Source organism: Condylura cristata, unplaced genomic scaffold (assembly GCF_000260355.1).
Source record: "Condylura cristata isolate star-nosed mole 26May11 unplaced genomic scaffold, ConCri1.0 scaffold00025, whole genome shotgun sequence".
NCBI lineage: Eukaryota > Metazoa > Chordata > Mammalia > Eulipotyphla > Talpidae > Condylura > Condylura cristata.
In genome coordinates this window covers 1,002,935-1,018,685 of record NW_004567126.1, presented here as the reverse complement: position 1 = coordinate 1,018,685, position 15,751 = coordinate 1,002,935, and the positions used below count along the sequence as shown (strand labels likewise).

The following is a 15,751-nucleotide window of genomic DNA, read 5'->3' as shown; positions in this document are numbered from 1 at the left end:
GGGGCCAAGTAGCGCCATCCTCGGCGCCCGCGACCTGGCCCTCTGGGGCCTCGCGCGCGGCCCCTACCCGGGCCGCGGTCTGCCCTCCCAGCGCGTCCATGAACTCCGTGTCGCCGGCCGCCTCGCAGTACCGGAGCGGGAGCCCGGAGGACGCGCGCCGCCCCGAGGGCCGCAGGCCGCGGGGCTCCCGAGTCCCGGACCCCAACGGCCTGGGGCCTTCGGGAGCCAGCGGCCCCGCTCTTGGCTCGCCCGGGGCCTCACCCGGGGAACCAGACGAAGTGGACAAGTTTAAGGCGAAGTTCCTGACAGCCTGGAACAACGTGAAGTACGGTGAGGAGGGGGCGGGCGGGGGCCTAGGTTCTGGGGTGGGAGGGAGCCACGGCTTCGGCCTGCCAAGGGTTGTGGGAGTCCGTGTAGTCAGAGGACCAGACCCTGCCCTTCGAGCATACCACCATTTATTCTCCCGTGAGTCACCGGTGGGTTCCCCGCCCTGCACTGCCCTGCCCTTGGCTGACCATCGGCAGGTTCAACGGGCAATGTATTTACAAGTCCCTTCCGTTCCCTTTGCGACCTTAGGCAAAGTTTTTTTTGCTTCTGTGTGCCTCCCTACCACCCCCTCCCCCTCTGCAAAATGAGTACAACAATCAAAACTGCTCCAACTCTTCCAGATGGCAGGCACTCCTGTGGCTATTACTAGGGGCCCTGGGGCTCCATCTGAGGGACAGCAATTCCACGGAGTTTCCCTGAGCTGGGAACTAGGATAGTCACGAAGGGGAACAGGAGTGCTGTAGCTGTCAAGCAACTGCTTCATCTCGCTGGGCACTGTCCCACATCTTCACAGGTTGGGCAGTCAAAAGCCGGACCAGTTTTAGTAAGATCTCCAGTGTCCACCTCTGTGGCCGTCGCTACCGGTTTGAAGGCGAGGGTGAGCTGATAATCTAGGGGAAAGGCTGGTGGAGGCCCAACAGGATGGCCATGGTGGCAGCTGACAGGCTGACTTTCCTAGGTGACATCCAACGTTTCCAGCGTGACTTTGTGTCTCGCCTGTGGCTCACTTACCGTCGGGACTTCCCACCCCTTGCTGGGGGCTGCCTGACCTCAGACTGTGGCTGGGGATGTATGTTACGCAGCGGGCAGATGATGCTGGCCCAGGGCCTGCTGCTGCATTTGCTACCCAGAGGTGAGCAGTGGAATGTGCTGAGTACACACTCAGATAACAATCTGAGTTTGAAGTCTTGCTTGAATTGTGTGTCAACTAAATTTTGGCAGGGAGTGTTGTTTAAAAGTTTCAGGAACATGAAAATTGCAGTTAAACATAGTGGTGTTGGGAGCATTAGAATTGTGTGTAAAGCATGAATAAATCAGAACATGTCCTCCACACCCTGGCATCATTTGACTCTACTCCATCCCCACCAGACTGGAGATGGACAGAGGGCATAGGCCCCGGCCCCCCTGAACCATCAGGGTTGGCCTCTTCCAACCGACACCATGGGCCAGCCCGCTGGATGCCCTCGCACTGGGCCCAGGGTGCCCCCGAACTGGAGCAGGAACACCGGCATCGGCAGATTGTATCCTGGTTCGCTGACCATCCTCAGGCCCCCTTTGGCCTACATCGACTGGTAGAGCTTGGGCAAAGCTCAGGCAAGAAGGCAGGTGACTGGTATGGGCCATCTCTGGTGGCACATATACTCAGGTGAGGACTGCTGCGAGGGACGTGGAAAGCAAAGAGTACGTGCAGAAACTCAGTCTCTTTCCTCTCATTTCCAGGAAAGCTGTGGAAAGCAGCTCAGAGGTCACCCGCCTGGTAGTGTATGTTTCTCAGGACTGTACAGGTAAGGGGCTGAAAACCAAGGTCACAGAGTTCTCACCCTGAGCCAGTCACTACTTCAGCTCTCTGGTCCTTAGAGCTGAAGCACATTCTGGGGCAGAGGGACCCTTGGATAGGACTTAAGGCTCCACATAGTGGGAGGTGTCTATGATCTGTCCATTCCCCTGAAACCAGGAGAGGAAGAATCGGGCTTATCAAGAATAAAATACTTAAGGATTTCCTTCTCGCAGGTTGAGTTCATTCTTACTGTGCAAAAAATTTTAACATGTGTGAAAGTCTGCTCTCAGCCTCATAGAGTTGTCATTAGGATTAAATGAGTCAATAATATAAGTAAAATCCTAGAACAGTGCTTGTCCTATAGGGGGTGTTCACTAAATATTATTATTCCTACTGCCTTCCCCAAATCAACTTAGTCTTAATTAATAGGAGCTTCTACACATTGGTATTAGACAATCTAATGAAAATCTAAATTTTTATGCAAAAGTTATTGGTGTCTATGGCCAGGTTCTGTTTTCACAAAGAGTCTTTGTCTTAATATTTTTTGGCTACTATTACAAAAATACCAGAGATGAGGTAACTTATAAATGATAGGAATTTACTTTTCACAGTCCTGAGGCTAGAAAGTTCAAACTGGGGTCCTCCCCAGTGGCACAATGGGTTAAATAGCACAGTACTATGAAGTTATCCACAGCCACTGCAGCATGAGTTCAAACCCCTGCCAGGGAGGTGATCTGCATGACATAGCAGACCTCTCCTGGTCCACCTGCTGCTCCCCTCAGTGTGTTTTGGTTTGTCCACCAGTTCTGCTTCTCTCTGGTGAATTCTCTCACCCCCCACAAGTCAGTGCCCCAGTTCTTCAAAAAAAAAGTTCAAACCAGCAGACTGGCGGGGGCCCACTTCCCCATTCATTTTGCTGTGTCCTTACATGGTGGAAGGACAAGAATACTCTTTAGGGTCTCATATGGGGGCACTGATCCCTCACATTCATAAGGGCTCCATCCTCAGACCTCATCAGCTCCTAAAGATTGCACTTCTTAATGCCATCACCTTGAAGGTTAGGTTTCAACATGTGAATTTGAGGAGGGGGAATATGAATAAACATGTTTCTGCCATGTGTGCAGAAAGGGTTGAATATACTTCTCTGAAGTCAGAAAAGTCAGTAGGGCCTTCCCTGGTGGCACAACGGGTTAAAGCACAGCATTGCGAAGCTAGCTGCATCCATTTCAATGCAAGTTTGATCCCTGCGAGGGAGCTGACCCACATGGCACAACAGACCTCTCCTGACTTCCGCATGAGTTTTTTCCCCGCCTGCCCTGGAGGAGATCCACATGGCGCGGCAGACCTCTCCTGACCCGCCCGCTGCTCCCCTCAGCAGTGTACTTCGTAGATCTGCCTTTTCTGTTCCCCACTCTGACTCTGGTGAATCCACTGCCCCTGCACCTCTGGCCTGTATTCCAGTTCTGTATATGTAAATAAATAAATATTTTAGAAGAAAGAAAAGTCAGCAGGCAGGACTTGAGAGGAGATGCTTGGTTGAGGGGTGCCAAGGTACTAAGTCAGTGAGGCCTAGTAAGGCCTGGGATTAGAAAGGTGCTCCATCTCTTCCAGGATTTATGTTGTTGTTGTTGTTAATATTTATTTTATTTATGCATTCAAGATCTGGGGTGGAGTCCAGAGGTATGGGGGTGGGGTGAGAGGATTTACCAGAGACATAATAGGGAGCAGAACAGGCCAACCAGTTACTGAGATATACTTTTGAGGGGAGCAGCGTGCGAGATAGGAGAGGTCTGCTGTGCCATGTGGGTTAGCTCCCTGGCATGGGAGCGAACTCCAGTGCAGTGGCTCTCAATAGCTTGATTTTGTTGTTGAGACTTTAATCCCTGCACCACCGAGTCCCCTGGCTTTATGTTCTTTGTTCAGATCTTGGCCTCAGTTCCTTCTCTGTGAAAAGATGTCTGTGTAGAGGTCCTGGGACTGTCTAGGGGAATATGGGGACACAGGAAAGATGTCCTCTATAGTCAATGGAATGTTAACCTGGAGTGGCTGCACAGGCATGGTTGGGCTCTTGGGGTTTTAGGGCTGTACTCTGGGGCTTAAGAGGCCATTGAGGGATTGGCTACCTTGTTGTTTCAGTGTACAAAGCAGACGTGGCTCGCCTGGTGACCAAGTCAGACCCCTCAGCTGAGTGGAAGTCTGTGGTCATCCTGGTGCCTGTGAGACTGGGTGGTGAGACTCTTAACCCTGTGTACGTGCCCTGTGTAAAGGTAGGTTCTGCCAGGCCCACTGGACCTCTGTAGGAATGCAGTAGGCTGTTTTCAGTTTGGGCTATGGATGCTGTTAATGCTTCCTCATCCCTTCATCTGTTTATTCCATAGTTACAGTACACCTGTGTTCCAAGTAGTCAGCTGATGGGGTACAGAGGTAAACTGGACAGGCAAAATCTGTGCCTGTGGGAGCACAGGGAAATGTTAGCTTTGGAACCAAAATTGTCACCAGGGAATAGCGTTGTAACTTGGGCTCTAAAAGAACCAAAACTAAGTTGCCAGATGCTAGCACGATTGCACAGGCTAGAAAGCCCTTCCCTGGTGAAAGCTCTTCCCACAAGAGCTTTCTTGACTTCATCTGCCCCCTTTTCTCCTTGCTCTGTTCTAGCCACATGGACTGTCTTACTGTTCTCAGAACAAAATGACTTCGGGGTCTTTGCACTTGCACTTAGAGTGCTCTCCCTGAAAGGAGTGCTGAAATGCCAACTCAGCAAGGCCTTCCCTGACACCCCTAATTAAAAATCAAAAAGCCCCCTCCCCTCCTTTGTTCTTATCTGTAGTGTTTACTCCTGACATATGACCTCATCTCGTTGCCTTCCACATCAGCTAGAGGGTGGTGGTTTTGTCTATCCTGGTCACTTCTGGCCCCCTAGAGCCCAGCAATGGGTTCCACATTTTGGGCACTGGTATTTGTTGAGGACGCCTGACAGCACCTACCCCAAGTCTTCACCATAGCCTGCTTTCCCTCTTTACAGGAGCTCCTGCGTTCAGAGCTATGCCTGGGTATCATTGGGGGCAAGCCACGACACTCTCTGTACTTCATTGGCTACCAAGGTAAGCTCACCCCATCCTGCTCTACCTACCCCTTTAGCTTCCCCAGCCCCCACTTATGCCTTCTCCCCTGCAGATGATTTCCTGCTCTACCTGGACCCTCACTACTGCCAGCCCACTGTGGACGTCAGCCAGGCTGACTTCCCCTTAGAGGTGAGCTGGGATTCCCAGGGTGAGGTTGGGGGCATGGGAAGGAATCAGGGCCCCCTGATCTTCCCTTGTGTGTTTGCCACAGTCCTTCCACTGCACCTCACCCCGCAAGATGGCCTTTGCCAAGATGGACCCAAGCTGTACTGTGGGGTTCTACGCTGGAGACAGGAAGGAATTTGAGACACTTTGCTCAGAGCTGACCAGGGTGAGCAAGAAGAGTGGTAGAGGGTGGGAGGCAAAGTACAAGTAGGGCTGGGACAGCAACAGAGATCTTGAATTCAACAGGCTTGGGGAGGCCGCTCCAGGCTTCTTCCCACAAGCCCAGTTGTAACTTATACAAAGATGGGGCATAAAATGCTTTGCTGACATGAGGGGGACAGCTACATCTAGGAGGCATCTCTGACCACCTACCTCCCAGTTCAATGAAAGGGGAGCCCCTGTCGCTCACACCCACCCCACAAATGGAGCAAAAATCCTAGGATTGCCTTTCATTGGCCCTGCCAGGTAAGATGTACTTCACTGCACCACCTAGGGAATGTTGGGTGCTGACTGGCCTAGCTAACTGCCCCGAGGGATAGGATCTGCATACAGGAAGCACCTAATAGCCTATTTGGATAGTTAGACCTACAGAATTACTTGGCTACTATGTTTGGGGTTGATTACTTTCCCTCCTCCCATCAGGTCCTCAGCTCTTCATCCACCTCAGAGCGGTACCCCATGTTCACCCTGGCCGAGGGCCATGCTCAGGACCACAGCCTGGATGACCTCTGTTCCCAGCTCTCCCAGCCAACACTGCGGCTGCCTCGCACTGGGCGACTACTGAAAGCCAAGCGCCCAAGCTCTGAGGACTTTGTGTTTTTATAAAGGGAGGGGATGGGGGAGAAGATGCGACACTATTTTTTTATTTATGTCACACTGGGTATGGGAACTTGAACTTTGGTGGTGATGGGACTTCCCATTCTCACCCCCTTGACAAGTGCAGCTGAGAACAGTCCAGAACTTTGGGCAGGGGCCATTTGGCCAAGAGCAGAGGCTATAGGCCTGCCTCCCATCAACTGGGCTGCTGCCCACCTCACAGGGCAGGGAAGGAGCGCAAGCTTCTGAGCACCCACTCAGGGCATGACTCAAGTACTGTAGTTTGCACTGGACTGCCTGTGCCCCTCATTGGTCCTGGGGCTCCTGTTCTGCCAAGGGCTGGTGGTGCCAGGAAACTAAGGCCACTGGGGACTAATAAAGCCGTTTGACTTGACAGTGGCTGTGGCTGAGCCCAGCATTTGAGGAATGATCTCCAGCCTGTCTCTACGTATTCAGTAGGCCTCAGTTCTGCATGAGCTGGTAAAAGACTCCCTAGCCCATAGGTAGACAGAAGGTCTGTACTTTCAACCAGAAGAGTGATGCAATCAGGGACTTGATTGGTGGTGGAGTGGGACCCAGGGTGTCTGCTGAATTTAGGGCGCGTTCTTGAGCCCCTGCTGCTTCTTCCGTTGTTGGCCCAACTGGCGGAAGTGTAGCCGTTTGGGGTTGAGGCCAAAGGCCTGCAGTCTCTGACGGCTGAACTCATGACCAGCAAGCGTCACTGTGGGGCCCAGAAGACGGGCCTTCTTGCCCCTCCTCCGCTTCTGGGAGGCTGGCTTCTGGCTGGATGACACAGGGGTCCCTTTATCCTGCACTGGGGGGCTCTCAGGCCAGGGCTGCTTTCTGCAGACCCTATCAGGTGTCAGCTGCTGCCCATGCAGACTGGCTTTGTCTTTCTGTGGCTTCTCTGTGGCTTCCCTTGATGTCTCCGTCCTGGAAGAGGAAAAGTCAGGGCTTAGCTTATCACATTTAGGTTTGTTCCTAAGTACATGTCCCCCATTTTACAGATGAGGAACGGTTCGGAGAAGTGACAATAGAGCAATTTGGGAGCCTCAGATTGAAACCCAAATCTGACACCAAAACTAGGATCATCCTACTAAATCCTGAGGCTGGACTATGTCACTATAAATTCTATTAATGCCTGGGACTCCCACTAAACTACTCACATAAATCAATTCATTTCGGCTTCAAATTAACTCGGTGAGCTTTTTTCACCCCATCTTTATAGATCAGGAAATAATTATAACTAGCAATATCTAATACCTATACAGCATTTACTTTTCTAAGTAACATAAATTAACTCATTTTAATCCTAGAAATAAGCCATTTATAGTGAGGAAAAAGGTGAAGAGAGGGAAAATAACTTGCCCATCATCTCAGAGTCAGCCCAGCCAAAATCTGAACCCATGTCTCAATGAGGGAGCCCTATTCTCAGTCATGGCAAGACTCAAATTTGAGTCCCCACTTCCCCCAGCTGGAGATACTCACTCCTCTGGGCAGAGTGACTTGAAGATCTGCCTCTTCTTCCATGAGTTCCGGGCCTTCTGGCTGTATGCCCTCTTGTCCTGTAGCTCCTCCTGCTCTGACCTGCAGCAGCCCAGTAAGCACAACTGTGGCTGGTGCTCTAGGAGTGCCCAGGTCTGTCCACCAGCTCCCCTCTCGGGGCACCCCGCCCAGCCCCACCCTATCACCTGTACATGCAGGTTTTTTTCAGGGAGCACCACCGGTTCAGCTCCTTGTCATCGGCAGCAAGGATCTGCAAGGAAAGGGAGGTTGGGACCCTGCTGTGTGAGTCCTGGGGGGCCCTGACTTCACCTCATTGGTCAAAACAGGATGATACTAGAGCTACCTGGCAGGGATGCCATAATAGCAGGAGAGAAGTGATTTAGGCAGATGCCTCTCTGTCTTCTGTGGCTGATTTCAGAGTCGTTTGGGCTCATGAACTCCACAGAGTTCTCACCCATGACCGTGGCCCCAGAAACCTCTAAACAGGGAAATGGTCTCTATGCCAATGATGGTGTTTGCTAATTGCAGATGAGACCCAACTTCAAACCAGGCAGCTGCCTTCACGCCTCATTTTCCTCATGTATAAGGTAGGCATCCCTCAGAACCTCCTCTGGCTGGATGACACAGGGGTCCCTTTATCCTGCACTGGGGGGCTCTCAGGCCAGGGCTGCTTTCTGCAGACCCTATCAGGTGTCAGCTGCTGCCCATGCAGACTGGCTTTGTCTTTCTGTGGCTTCTCTATCAGGAGGACTGAATAGACATAGTTGGTAAAGCTCAATAAACACTGGCTACTTTTAATAATCATTAATAGCCAAGTATCCACCAGAGACAAGTGTAGTTTCCTACATTCCTTTCAGCCATGAGATAATAGACGGGGTTGTTGTTATGCCCATTTTACAAATGGGGAAACTCAGGCACATAGGCTTAAATCATAGCAAGGTCACACAGCTGGTGACTGGCTGAGTCAGGGCTTTAACTTGGGTCATCTGATACCAAAGCCCACTTAGTCTGAATGGTCACCATGCTGCAGAGTGTAACAGAACTGAAAGTTTATTATGGAGAGATACTGTAGATAAAGCACTGTTTGCAGCTCCCTGTCTAGCCATGACACAGCACTTACTGCCTAGCCACTCTCATTTACTGGTACCTCCACTCCACCCCGTATCCCACTGTCTGCTGACTGGCAGCGCCCTACCTCCTCAGTGCTCAGCCCAAAGTCACAGGGCACCACACTTCGGTACTTGAAGCGACAGGGCAGATCATCAATGATGTCCTCATAGTCCAGCCGGTAATACTCATCCAGGTACTCTTCAAAAGTTCTGTCTCCTGCTCAAGGGAGAGAACCAGGCTGCTGGGGTATGCTAAGCCTGTGGAGCCCCTGCCAACCCAGGAACCATTTCCAATGCCTCACCAGGGTCGAAAACAGGCTTTTCCTGCCCCACGGCTGAGGCAAAGGGCGACTTGCGTTTCTTCTTCCCTGTCAAGGGGGCCTCACGTTGCTTTTTCCGCTGTTGGCTGGGATTGTAATCAGCATCCATCTGCCGGAATCTGCAGGTTAGGTCAGCCCTCGGGGTCCCAGTACCACATGACAAGCCCCCTCAACCCTTAGCACCTACATTAAAGTCTGGGTCCTCACAGTGTAGCTCCTGCTGGCTCCAAGCACCACCCTGCTCTGGCCCAGCCCACGTGTCCCAGTTCCAGTCATCTGGTTTGAGAGAGAATAGACAAGCCCAGGTGAGCCAGGCGGAGGTCAGGCTGGAACTTTACGCTTCAGACCCAGTCTCTCCTCCACTACCTGACTCCTTCCCCTGTACTGGCATGGCTTACCTTCAAGTCCTTCCTCTTTCTCAAACTGTGGCTTCTCCTCCTCCATGGTGCCATAGTACTCATCCCCAAAACACTTCTGCAGGATTGAGAACCAGGTCAGCAGGGCCTAGTAAAGAGCTTTACTCCTTGCATGGCTCCTCATTGCCCTCCCAAGACCAAGCTTCTCAGAGGAAACCTGCTGTCCAGGTTCCTCCACACCCGACTTTCTATATATATATAAGCTTGTGTGTGCATGCACACACACAGCACCTGCCATTCTGTTCCACAAACCCACAGTTTTTCTTTCCCCCCAGAACTTTGCAGGCCTCTGCAAACTGTCTAGGTCTTCTTTCACCTTAAATAATTGCTACTTGGGCCTCAGATCTTATTTCCGCGACATACTCCCCACCAACCCTGACAAATCAGGTAGGAGACTTCTTTAAGACCCAGTCTCCCCTGGTGTGACCACATTACTGCCCCGTCCCTCCTCAGCCAAAAGGGCTGAGACCATGATGGCTCCTTGCTGGAACCCTACCACCCACTGGAGCCTTGGTAAAGGAATATACTATATACTATGTCATTTATTAAGCATCTACTATTTGCTCAACATGGGCTGTATCTTGCTGAATTCTTACAACCATCCCGAGATATAGAAACTACCTCCATCCTATTGAGAGCTGAAGCTCAGTGCTAGAAAGTTCTAGAAAGTGAAGGCTGAACTCCAGCTATCCAACACCCAACCAATCAATTTTTACCTGACCCACCTAGGAATCCTGTCTCCTAGCCTAACCTCCCAGGCTTGATGAGAGGCTGCTTTTGGTCTCCTGAGGTTTCCCTTACTACTCCTATTTGTTCCCACTGGGACCTCAACACCTGATGCCATGTTCCCTCAAATGCAAAATAACCATAGCAGCTCAGTAAATGAATCAAAAGGAGATACAACAACCTGCCATTTCTTGAGCACTTACTAACTAAACTTTTATGTGCATTCCCTACAAGCCATTCTCACAATAGCCCAGAGGTATGTGTGTGGCTGGACCCATTTCACAGAAGGGAAATAGGATCAGAAGTCAGTTGCCTCCTCTGAGGCCACAGTCAGGGACTACACTCCAGAGCCATGCTCCCTAGCACCTGGGTATGTGCACACACCTGCATGAGCTGGTCATGCTGGGCCGGGTCAAAGTCATCCTCAAGGTCCCGCTCCTCAAAGCCCAGCGTCTCATTGCCTGTGACCTGCCGCAGCCTCTCCAACTTGGCTAGAATCTCCTTCCTCTTCAGGTTCTTCAGCTGCTTGAGTTCCTCCTGCTTCTTCACTTTCTCCTGCGGGCAGCAGTAGGTAAGAGGGGAACTGTTGGTGGGGGAGGGGTAGTATAAGAAAGGTGAGAGTGCTCCCAGCAGGGTGAGGCCCCTCCTCAGCAAGCTGCCCACACTCACCCTCTTCTTTCGCTCCCGGGTCTCCTCCCTCTTCTCTTTTCTGCGCTCATCCTTGCGGCGCACAGAGGACGCGATGCTCCGAGGGTAGGTCTTGACCTGTGGGCATCAGGAATACAGAAGGGCGAAGAGATGATTCTGGGTTCTCCAGTCTGGGCTTGGGGCCAGGTCCTCCCCATCCCTGGCTCTGGCCACACACCAAAGCAGAGTCTGGCTCCTCAAAGCGGAAGTTGTACTTGTGCTCAAAGTCCTCTTGCTTCTTCAGAAATAGCTCCCCTTCATCTGAGGAGTCTTCCACAGCCAACTGGACAGGACTGGGGACCCTGAGGAACAAGATGGAATGGAATAGGGGTCAACTGAGATCCTGCACTATCGTTTTATCAGCTGAATTAACTCAATCTTCAAAATAACCCTAAAGTAGGGTGTTGTTAGCCCATTTTACAGATGAGAAAAGACGAACAGCTGGGCCAGGATTTGAACTAGTGCCACCTGGCTCCAGGGCCAACACCTAAGGAGTTTCACTAGGAATGGACAAACTCCACCATTTGTGTAAAAGAAATTAATGCCCAGTACTGTTTGCCTTCTGGCCCCAGGGGACATGGCTGCTTACCCTTCCTCCTGATCTTCTTCTTCCTCATCTCCCTCCTCCTCCTCATAGCGTTTGTTGAGGATATAATCTCGCAGAAACTGCTCTCCTTCATCCAGCTCTGGGTTGTTCCAATATTCCTTGAGGTGGGTCTGGGAGTGAGGGAGAGAGCAGTCCCAAATCAGGGACTTAGGGAATGGGCAGGTGGGTGAAAGTGGGCACCAAGTAGACCTAAGTAACTGAAACCCCATAGATGGCTAGCTAATAAAGTAATACCCCCACATCACAGACATAGAAACTGAGGCCCAGAGAGGCACAGGCGCTTGGCAACCCCCTCAAGGGTCCACTTCTGGAAAAAGGTTGGATGGAGGCGGAAAGGGCAACAGTGCAAGGACTCACTAGTTCTTCCAGCGTATGAGTGTTTGAGTTTCGAATCTCCTTCTGCCCTTTCAGCCATTCCACGTAGTCAGCATCCTCCTGCGCCTGGTGGAAGCCAGTGCTGAGTGTCTGTGGGAGCACCAAACCCCACCCCACCTTGGTCCGACACCCACCTTCTCCTCCCTGGTTTTAGTTCGTTTCTGCAGCAAGCCAGAGCCACCTTCTCCGGCACTGTCTTCATCCTCACTGTCCTCCATGAACGCCTGGAAGCTGCCCAAGCGACGGAACAAACCTCAGGACAGGCAGGCTTCCTCTTCCCCCAGTGTCCCTTTTCTAAGTTCTGAGCTCTCCTGACAAGCTCAGAGAGGTGCTAGGACACGAAAAGCATTCTCAAGCCCATTTAGTGGATAAGGAAACTGAGTCATGGAAAGGGCAAATGACCTGCCCAATTGCATACAGCCACTAAATTGGATTTGAACACAGGCTTTTGCAATCTAGATTGCAACCCTCGATTCCGGTTCACTTGGCTATCTGCCTGGCTCAGGCTCACCTTTCCTTGAGCTGTTTTTGTTCTTCCACATAACTTTTTGAAGAAATCTGCTAAAGAGAGAGACACAGGCTTCAGAACCTGCCCTGGGCCCCTTAGCCACGCCCTTAGCATCCACACCACCTACCTGGAATCTCTGACAGGAGGGCTCCCCGTCTGAATTCTCCTCGTCGACATATTTGCTGTACAAGGAAGGATGTGGCTTGAGGATACATACCTATGGCTCATCTGTCCCCATGGTGTGGGGAGCTGTTCAAAGCAGTAATGGGGGGGGGGACATAAAGGGGGGTATTGGAGTGCAGGCAGATCACCCAGGCTCCTGCTCTCTGGAGTTCCCTCAATTCTGGTGAGTCACTAGTTTTTGCCCACACCTAATCCTAAGACTGACTCCTTGTGTCCAAAGCCCAGGGGGGGGGGACGGGGACGGGACACAGTGGATGGGGAGACCTGGGCGAGGATGAGGGGGTAAGTGAAGAGGGTTCTCACCCTTCTTTCTCCAAAATAACTTTTCTTTCGTAGTCCTTCAGGTACATGGGCTGCACCTTCTTTTGCTTTGCCTTGGCTGCTGACTCGTCCTCACTTTCCGAGGATGATGCTATGGGCCATCAGAGACACTTGCCGTCACCCACAACCCCCTTTACTCCCCAGGCAAAGACTCCCACAGCGGGACCTCCCTAGGGTTAACTCTCAGCACTATCAAGCTATTTGCAGCCACTGCAGCATGAGTTAGATCCTAGCCAAGGAGCTGACCCACATGGCATGGTGGACCTCTCCTGTCTTACCCCACTGCTCCCCTCAGCAGTGTTTTTCAATTAATCCCTCTGTTCTGCATCCCATTCTGTCTCTGGTGAATCCTCTCAGACACCACCCCCATACTTATGGCCTCTACCCCAGCTCTTGTATGCACAAATAAGTAAAAATAAATTTTTTTAAAAGATTTATTCACAAGAATTGGGGTACAGGCCAGAGGTGGCGGGGAGAGGGCAAGAGGATTCACTGGAAACAGAATGGGGAACAGACAGGCAGACTGAATGAAATACACTTCTGAGGGGAGCAGCAGGAGAGACAGGAGAAGGCTGCCATGCCATGTGGGTCACCTCCTTGGCCAGAGATCAAATTCATGTTGCAGTGGCTGTGGGCAGCTTCACAGTGCTGCACTTCAACCCCTTGTGCCACCATGGAGGCCCCTAAAAATAAAAATCTTGAACAAAAAAACAACAAAGACTCCCACAGAGCTGTGGCAGGGTAAGACTGAGATTTCAAATCTCCACATTTGCTACTACCTGGCAATAACTAGGTTTAATCATACAGTGATTAAGTCACACTCTGAACAATGCCATGCACAATTATTAACATCAACAGGTAATAATCTAAGACACATCATTAAGCACTTTTTACCCAAAACAAAACAATTCACTAAATAGTTAGTCAGTTAAGTTGGCTCTTTCTATGTACACAGGAGGCATACACACTATGATGATTAAATTTTGTTTTTTACTTTTTCTCATATCAGTTTGTCTGATGTTCATTTGACTTTTTTGCCAGTCTAGAAAAACCCTGAAGGGTATGGGGAAATTTCCTTTGTGCCCCAATAATTTTGTAAGTCAGCCAGGAGATCATCAAATAGCTGCTTATTTCCCAAGATGGCCACAAAGGATAAGATCTAGCACTTCTGCACCAGCCAGTAAATGAGGGCACTGTCCTCCAATTATTGGAACTACACAAAGTGGGAGCGCCAAGCACCTGGGCATTGAAATGTCCCCTACAAGGCCCCTCAGTCAATGGCTGCTGGAGAATGCAGAGTATGCATCCAGATTCTTATCCCAAGCTGGTACAACTCCACGTCATCATTATGCACCCCAGCCCTCAGTACAGTAGGCTGAAGCTACCTTCCATGGACCTTAGTCTGAAATGACCCCCTTAGCTTGGCCCCATTTTTCTTTCTTTCTTTGGATTTATTTATGCATACTGAAGGAGGGGTACAAGCCAAAAGTGCAGGGGTAGTGGGTGGTGAGAGGATTTAGCATAGACAGAATGGGAAGCAGCCAGGCAGATGTACTGAAATATACTGCTGAGAGGAGCAGCTGACGGATCAGGAGAAGTCTGCCATGCCATGTGGGTCAGCTTCCTGGCCTGGGATTGAACTCACACTGCAGTGCTTTAACCTGTTGTGCCACCAGGGAGGGCTGCATCTTGGCCCTTTTTTCAGTCTTGACTCCTCTCTTAGCAGTTGCACTGGTAAGCATTTACTTATTAAAGCCCTTGCAAAAATAATAATCACTATTCATAACAATCTATAAGGTTAAAAGGAACCTGGGTATCAGGGAGGAGGAGCCTCAAACCTGTTCTCTGATAGAAGGTGGCATCTTTCTGATAAATGCGGGGATCCTTCTTCTTCAACAAAGAGAGAGTCCTATAAAAGTCACGCTCCTGTTGAGGGTCAAATTCCTAAGGCAGAAGCCGAAATAGACCAGTTGAGAACCCTGCCCAGGGCAGATGATGGGGACAGTAACCAACAAGGGTACATGGGCTGAAAGGAAGTGAGAATGTGGGTAGAGGAAAAGGCTGGGAAAAGGCAGATCACAGGGAAGTTGGAAGGTTGGGTCTGAGTGGGGGATCAAACAGGGGGAGGGGATGGGCAGGGAAGGGCCATGCAGAAGTACAAGAGAGGAGATGAATTATCAGGGCAGGTGGACACATGGGGTTGATAAAGGCGGGCACGGACTGCAAAGTGAAACCGGCTAGGTCAGGACTAATGTGGAGAGAAGCCTGGGTGCCCTAGGTGGTAGAGGGATGTCCCAGTTCGGCGCCAGACACTGAGAAGTGGTTACTCTTGGGGCTCTTAGGGATGAGGAAGGGGGGCAGCGGGGGGTCAAACTCCAGTCATCAGAATGGGCTGGTGGAAGGTTCTGTGGCAGAGGTAATAAGGGGTGAGGGGTTGGGTATCCCTTAGCGATAAAAAGGGCGCTGCTGTCCCTAATGGGATTAGTGTGTGGTGCGTGTATGTGGGCGTTCCAGGAGGGCGAGACGGCCTGGGGACTTGCTGCCCTAAGAGGCAGGGTGCGGATGGGGTATTCACCACGCGCTCGTCGCTGGAGTCAGACTCGGAGCTGGAGTCGCCGCTGCTATCCGGGTCTCCGTAGCGATCTTTCACTGCGGGGAACAGATGGGCACCCCCACCCTCGGATCAGCCTCAGGACCAGATCAAAACCCACCTCCCCACCGCCTACCAAGCGCCGCTACCCCTCGCGCATGCGTCCTGCACTCACGCCGCTGCAGCTCCTCTCGCTCCCGGTAGCGGCCGTACCGGGCAGCAAACGCCTTGTTGACTCGCAGCGGAGACGACGCGTGCGGCTCCGGCATGGCGGCTTCGCGACCAACTGCGCACGCGTAAAATGGACGCCCGGAAAGAGGCGGACAGCTCTTGGTCCCGCCCACCGTAAACTTTTAAAGGGTGCGGAGCCTCCCAGGCTGCTTGAAATCCCGCCCCCGGTCCTTTCGTGCTCCGCTGCGCTCTGTGACCGCAGTCCCTGCGCACCAGTCACGTCTCTGCGGGGAAAGGCTTCAGC

At 51.5% G+C, this 15,751-nt stretch overlaps 2 protein-coding genes across 2 annotated transcripts; one reads left to right on the top strand and one right to left on the bottom strand.

The window, feature by feature from the left end:
• Nucleotides 1-6: 6 nt before the first annotated feature.
• ATG4D (autophagy related 4D, cysteine peptidase) lies at nt 7-6,322 on the top strand. The gene is made up of 10 exons (XM_004689030.2): nt 7-330; nt 842-925; nt 1,007-1,180; nt 1,417-1,693; nt 1,768-1,832; nt 3,962-4,092; nt 4,848-4,926; nt 5,000-5,076; nt 5,159-5,278; nt 5,755-6,322. Exons 1-10 carry the CDS (start codon nt 99-101, stop codon nt 5,935-5,937), a joined length of 1,422 nt encoding a protein of 473 aa, XP_004689087.1. The 5' UTR covers nt 7-98; the 3' UTR covers nt 5,938-6,322.
• A 106-nt stretch (nt 6,323-6,428) lies between these two features.
• KRI1 (KRI1 homolog (S. cerevisiae)) lies at nt 6,429-15,571 on the bottom strand. The gene is made up of 19 exons (XM_012729767.1): nt 15,452-15,571; nt 15,262-15,335; nt 14,525-14,630; nt 12,669-12,777; nt 12,310-12,364; nt 12,186-12,235; nt 11,809-11,905; nt 11,657-11,740; nt 11,282-11,409; nt 10,871-10,994; nt 10,675-10,770; nt 10,390-10,560; nt 9,262-9,337; nt 9,051-9,139; nt 8,846-8,972; nt 8,630-8,760; nt 7,620-7,684; nt 7,417-7,515; nt 6,429-6,861 (listed from the first exon to the last, which is right to left on the bottom strand). Exons 1-19 carry the CDS (start codon nt 15,543-15,545, stop codon nt 6,522-6,524), a joined length of 2,115 nt encoding a protein of 704 aa, XP_012585221.1. The 5' UTR covers nt 15,546-15,571; the 3' UTR covers nt 6,429-6,521.
• Nucleotides 15,572-15,751: the final 180 nt, after the last annotated feature.

Excerpts from the sequence above, each read along its gene's own strand:
- KRI1 (XM_012729767.1), bottom strand. The coding sequence starts at position 15,545 with ATGCCGGAGCCGCACGCGTCGTCTCCGCTGCGAGTCAACAAGGCGTTT. Across the intron at positions 12,236-12,309 it reads CCTCCTGTCAGAGATTCCAG|CAGATTTCTTCAAAAAGTTA; the intron begins GTAGGTGGTGTG and ends CTCTCTCTTTAG. Across the intron at positions 11,906-12,185 it reads CAAAAACAGCTCAAGGAAAG|CTTCCAGGCGTTCATGGAGG; the intron begins GTGAGCCTGAGC and ends TCGCTTGGGCAG.
- ATG4D (XM_004689030.2), top strand. The coding sequence starts at position 99 with ATGAACTCCGTGTCGCCGGCCGCCTCGCAGTACCGGAGCGGGAGCCCG. Across the intron at positions 5,077-5,158 it reads AGGCTGACTTCCCCTTAGAG|TCCTTCCACTGCACCTCACC; the intron begins GTGAGCTGGGAT and ends TGTTTGCCACAG. Across the intron at positions 5,279-5,754 it reads TTTGCTCAGAGCTGACCAGG|GTCCTCAGCTCTTCATCCAC; the intron begins GTGAGCAAGAAG and ends TCCTCCCATCAG.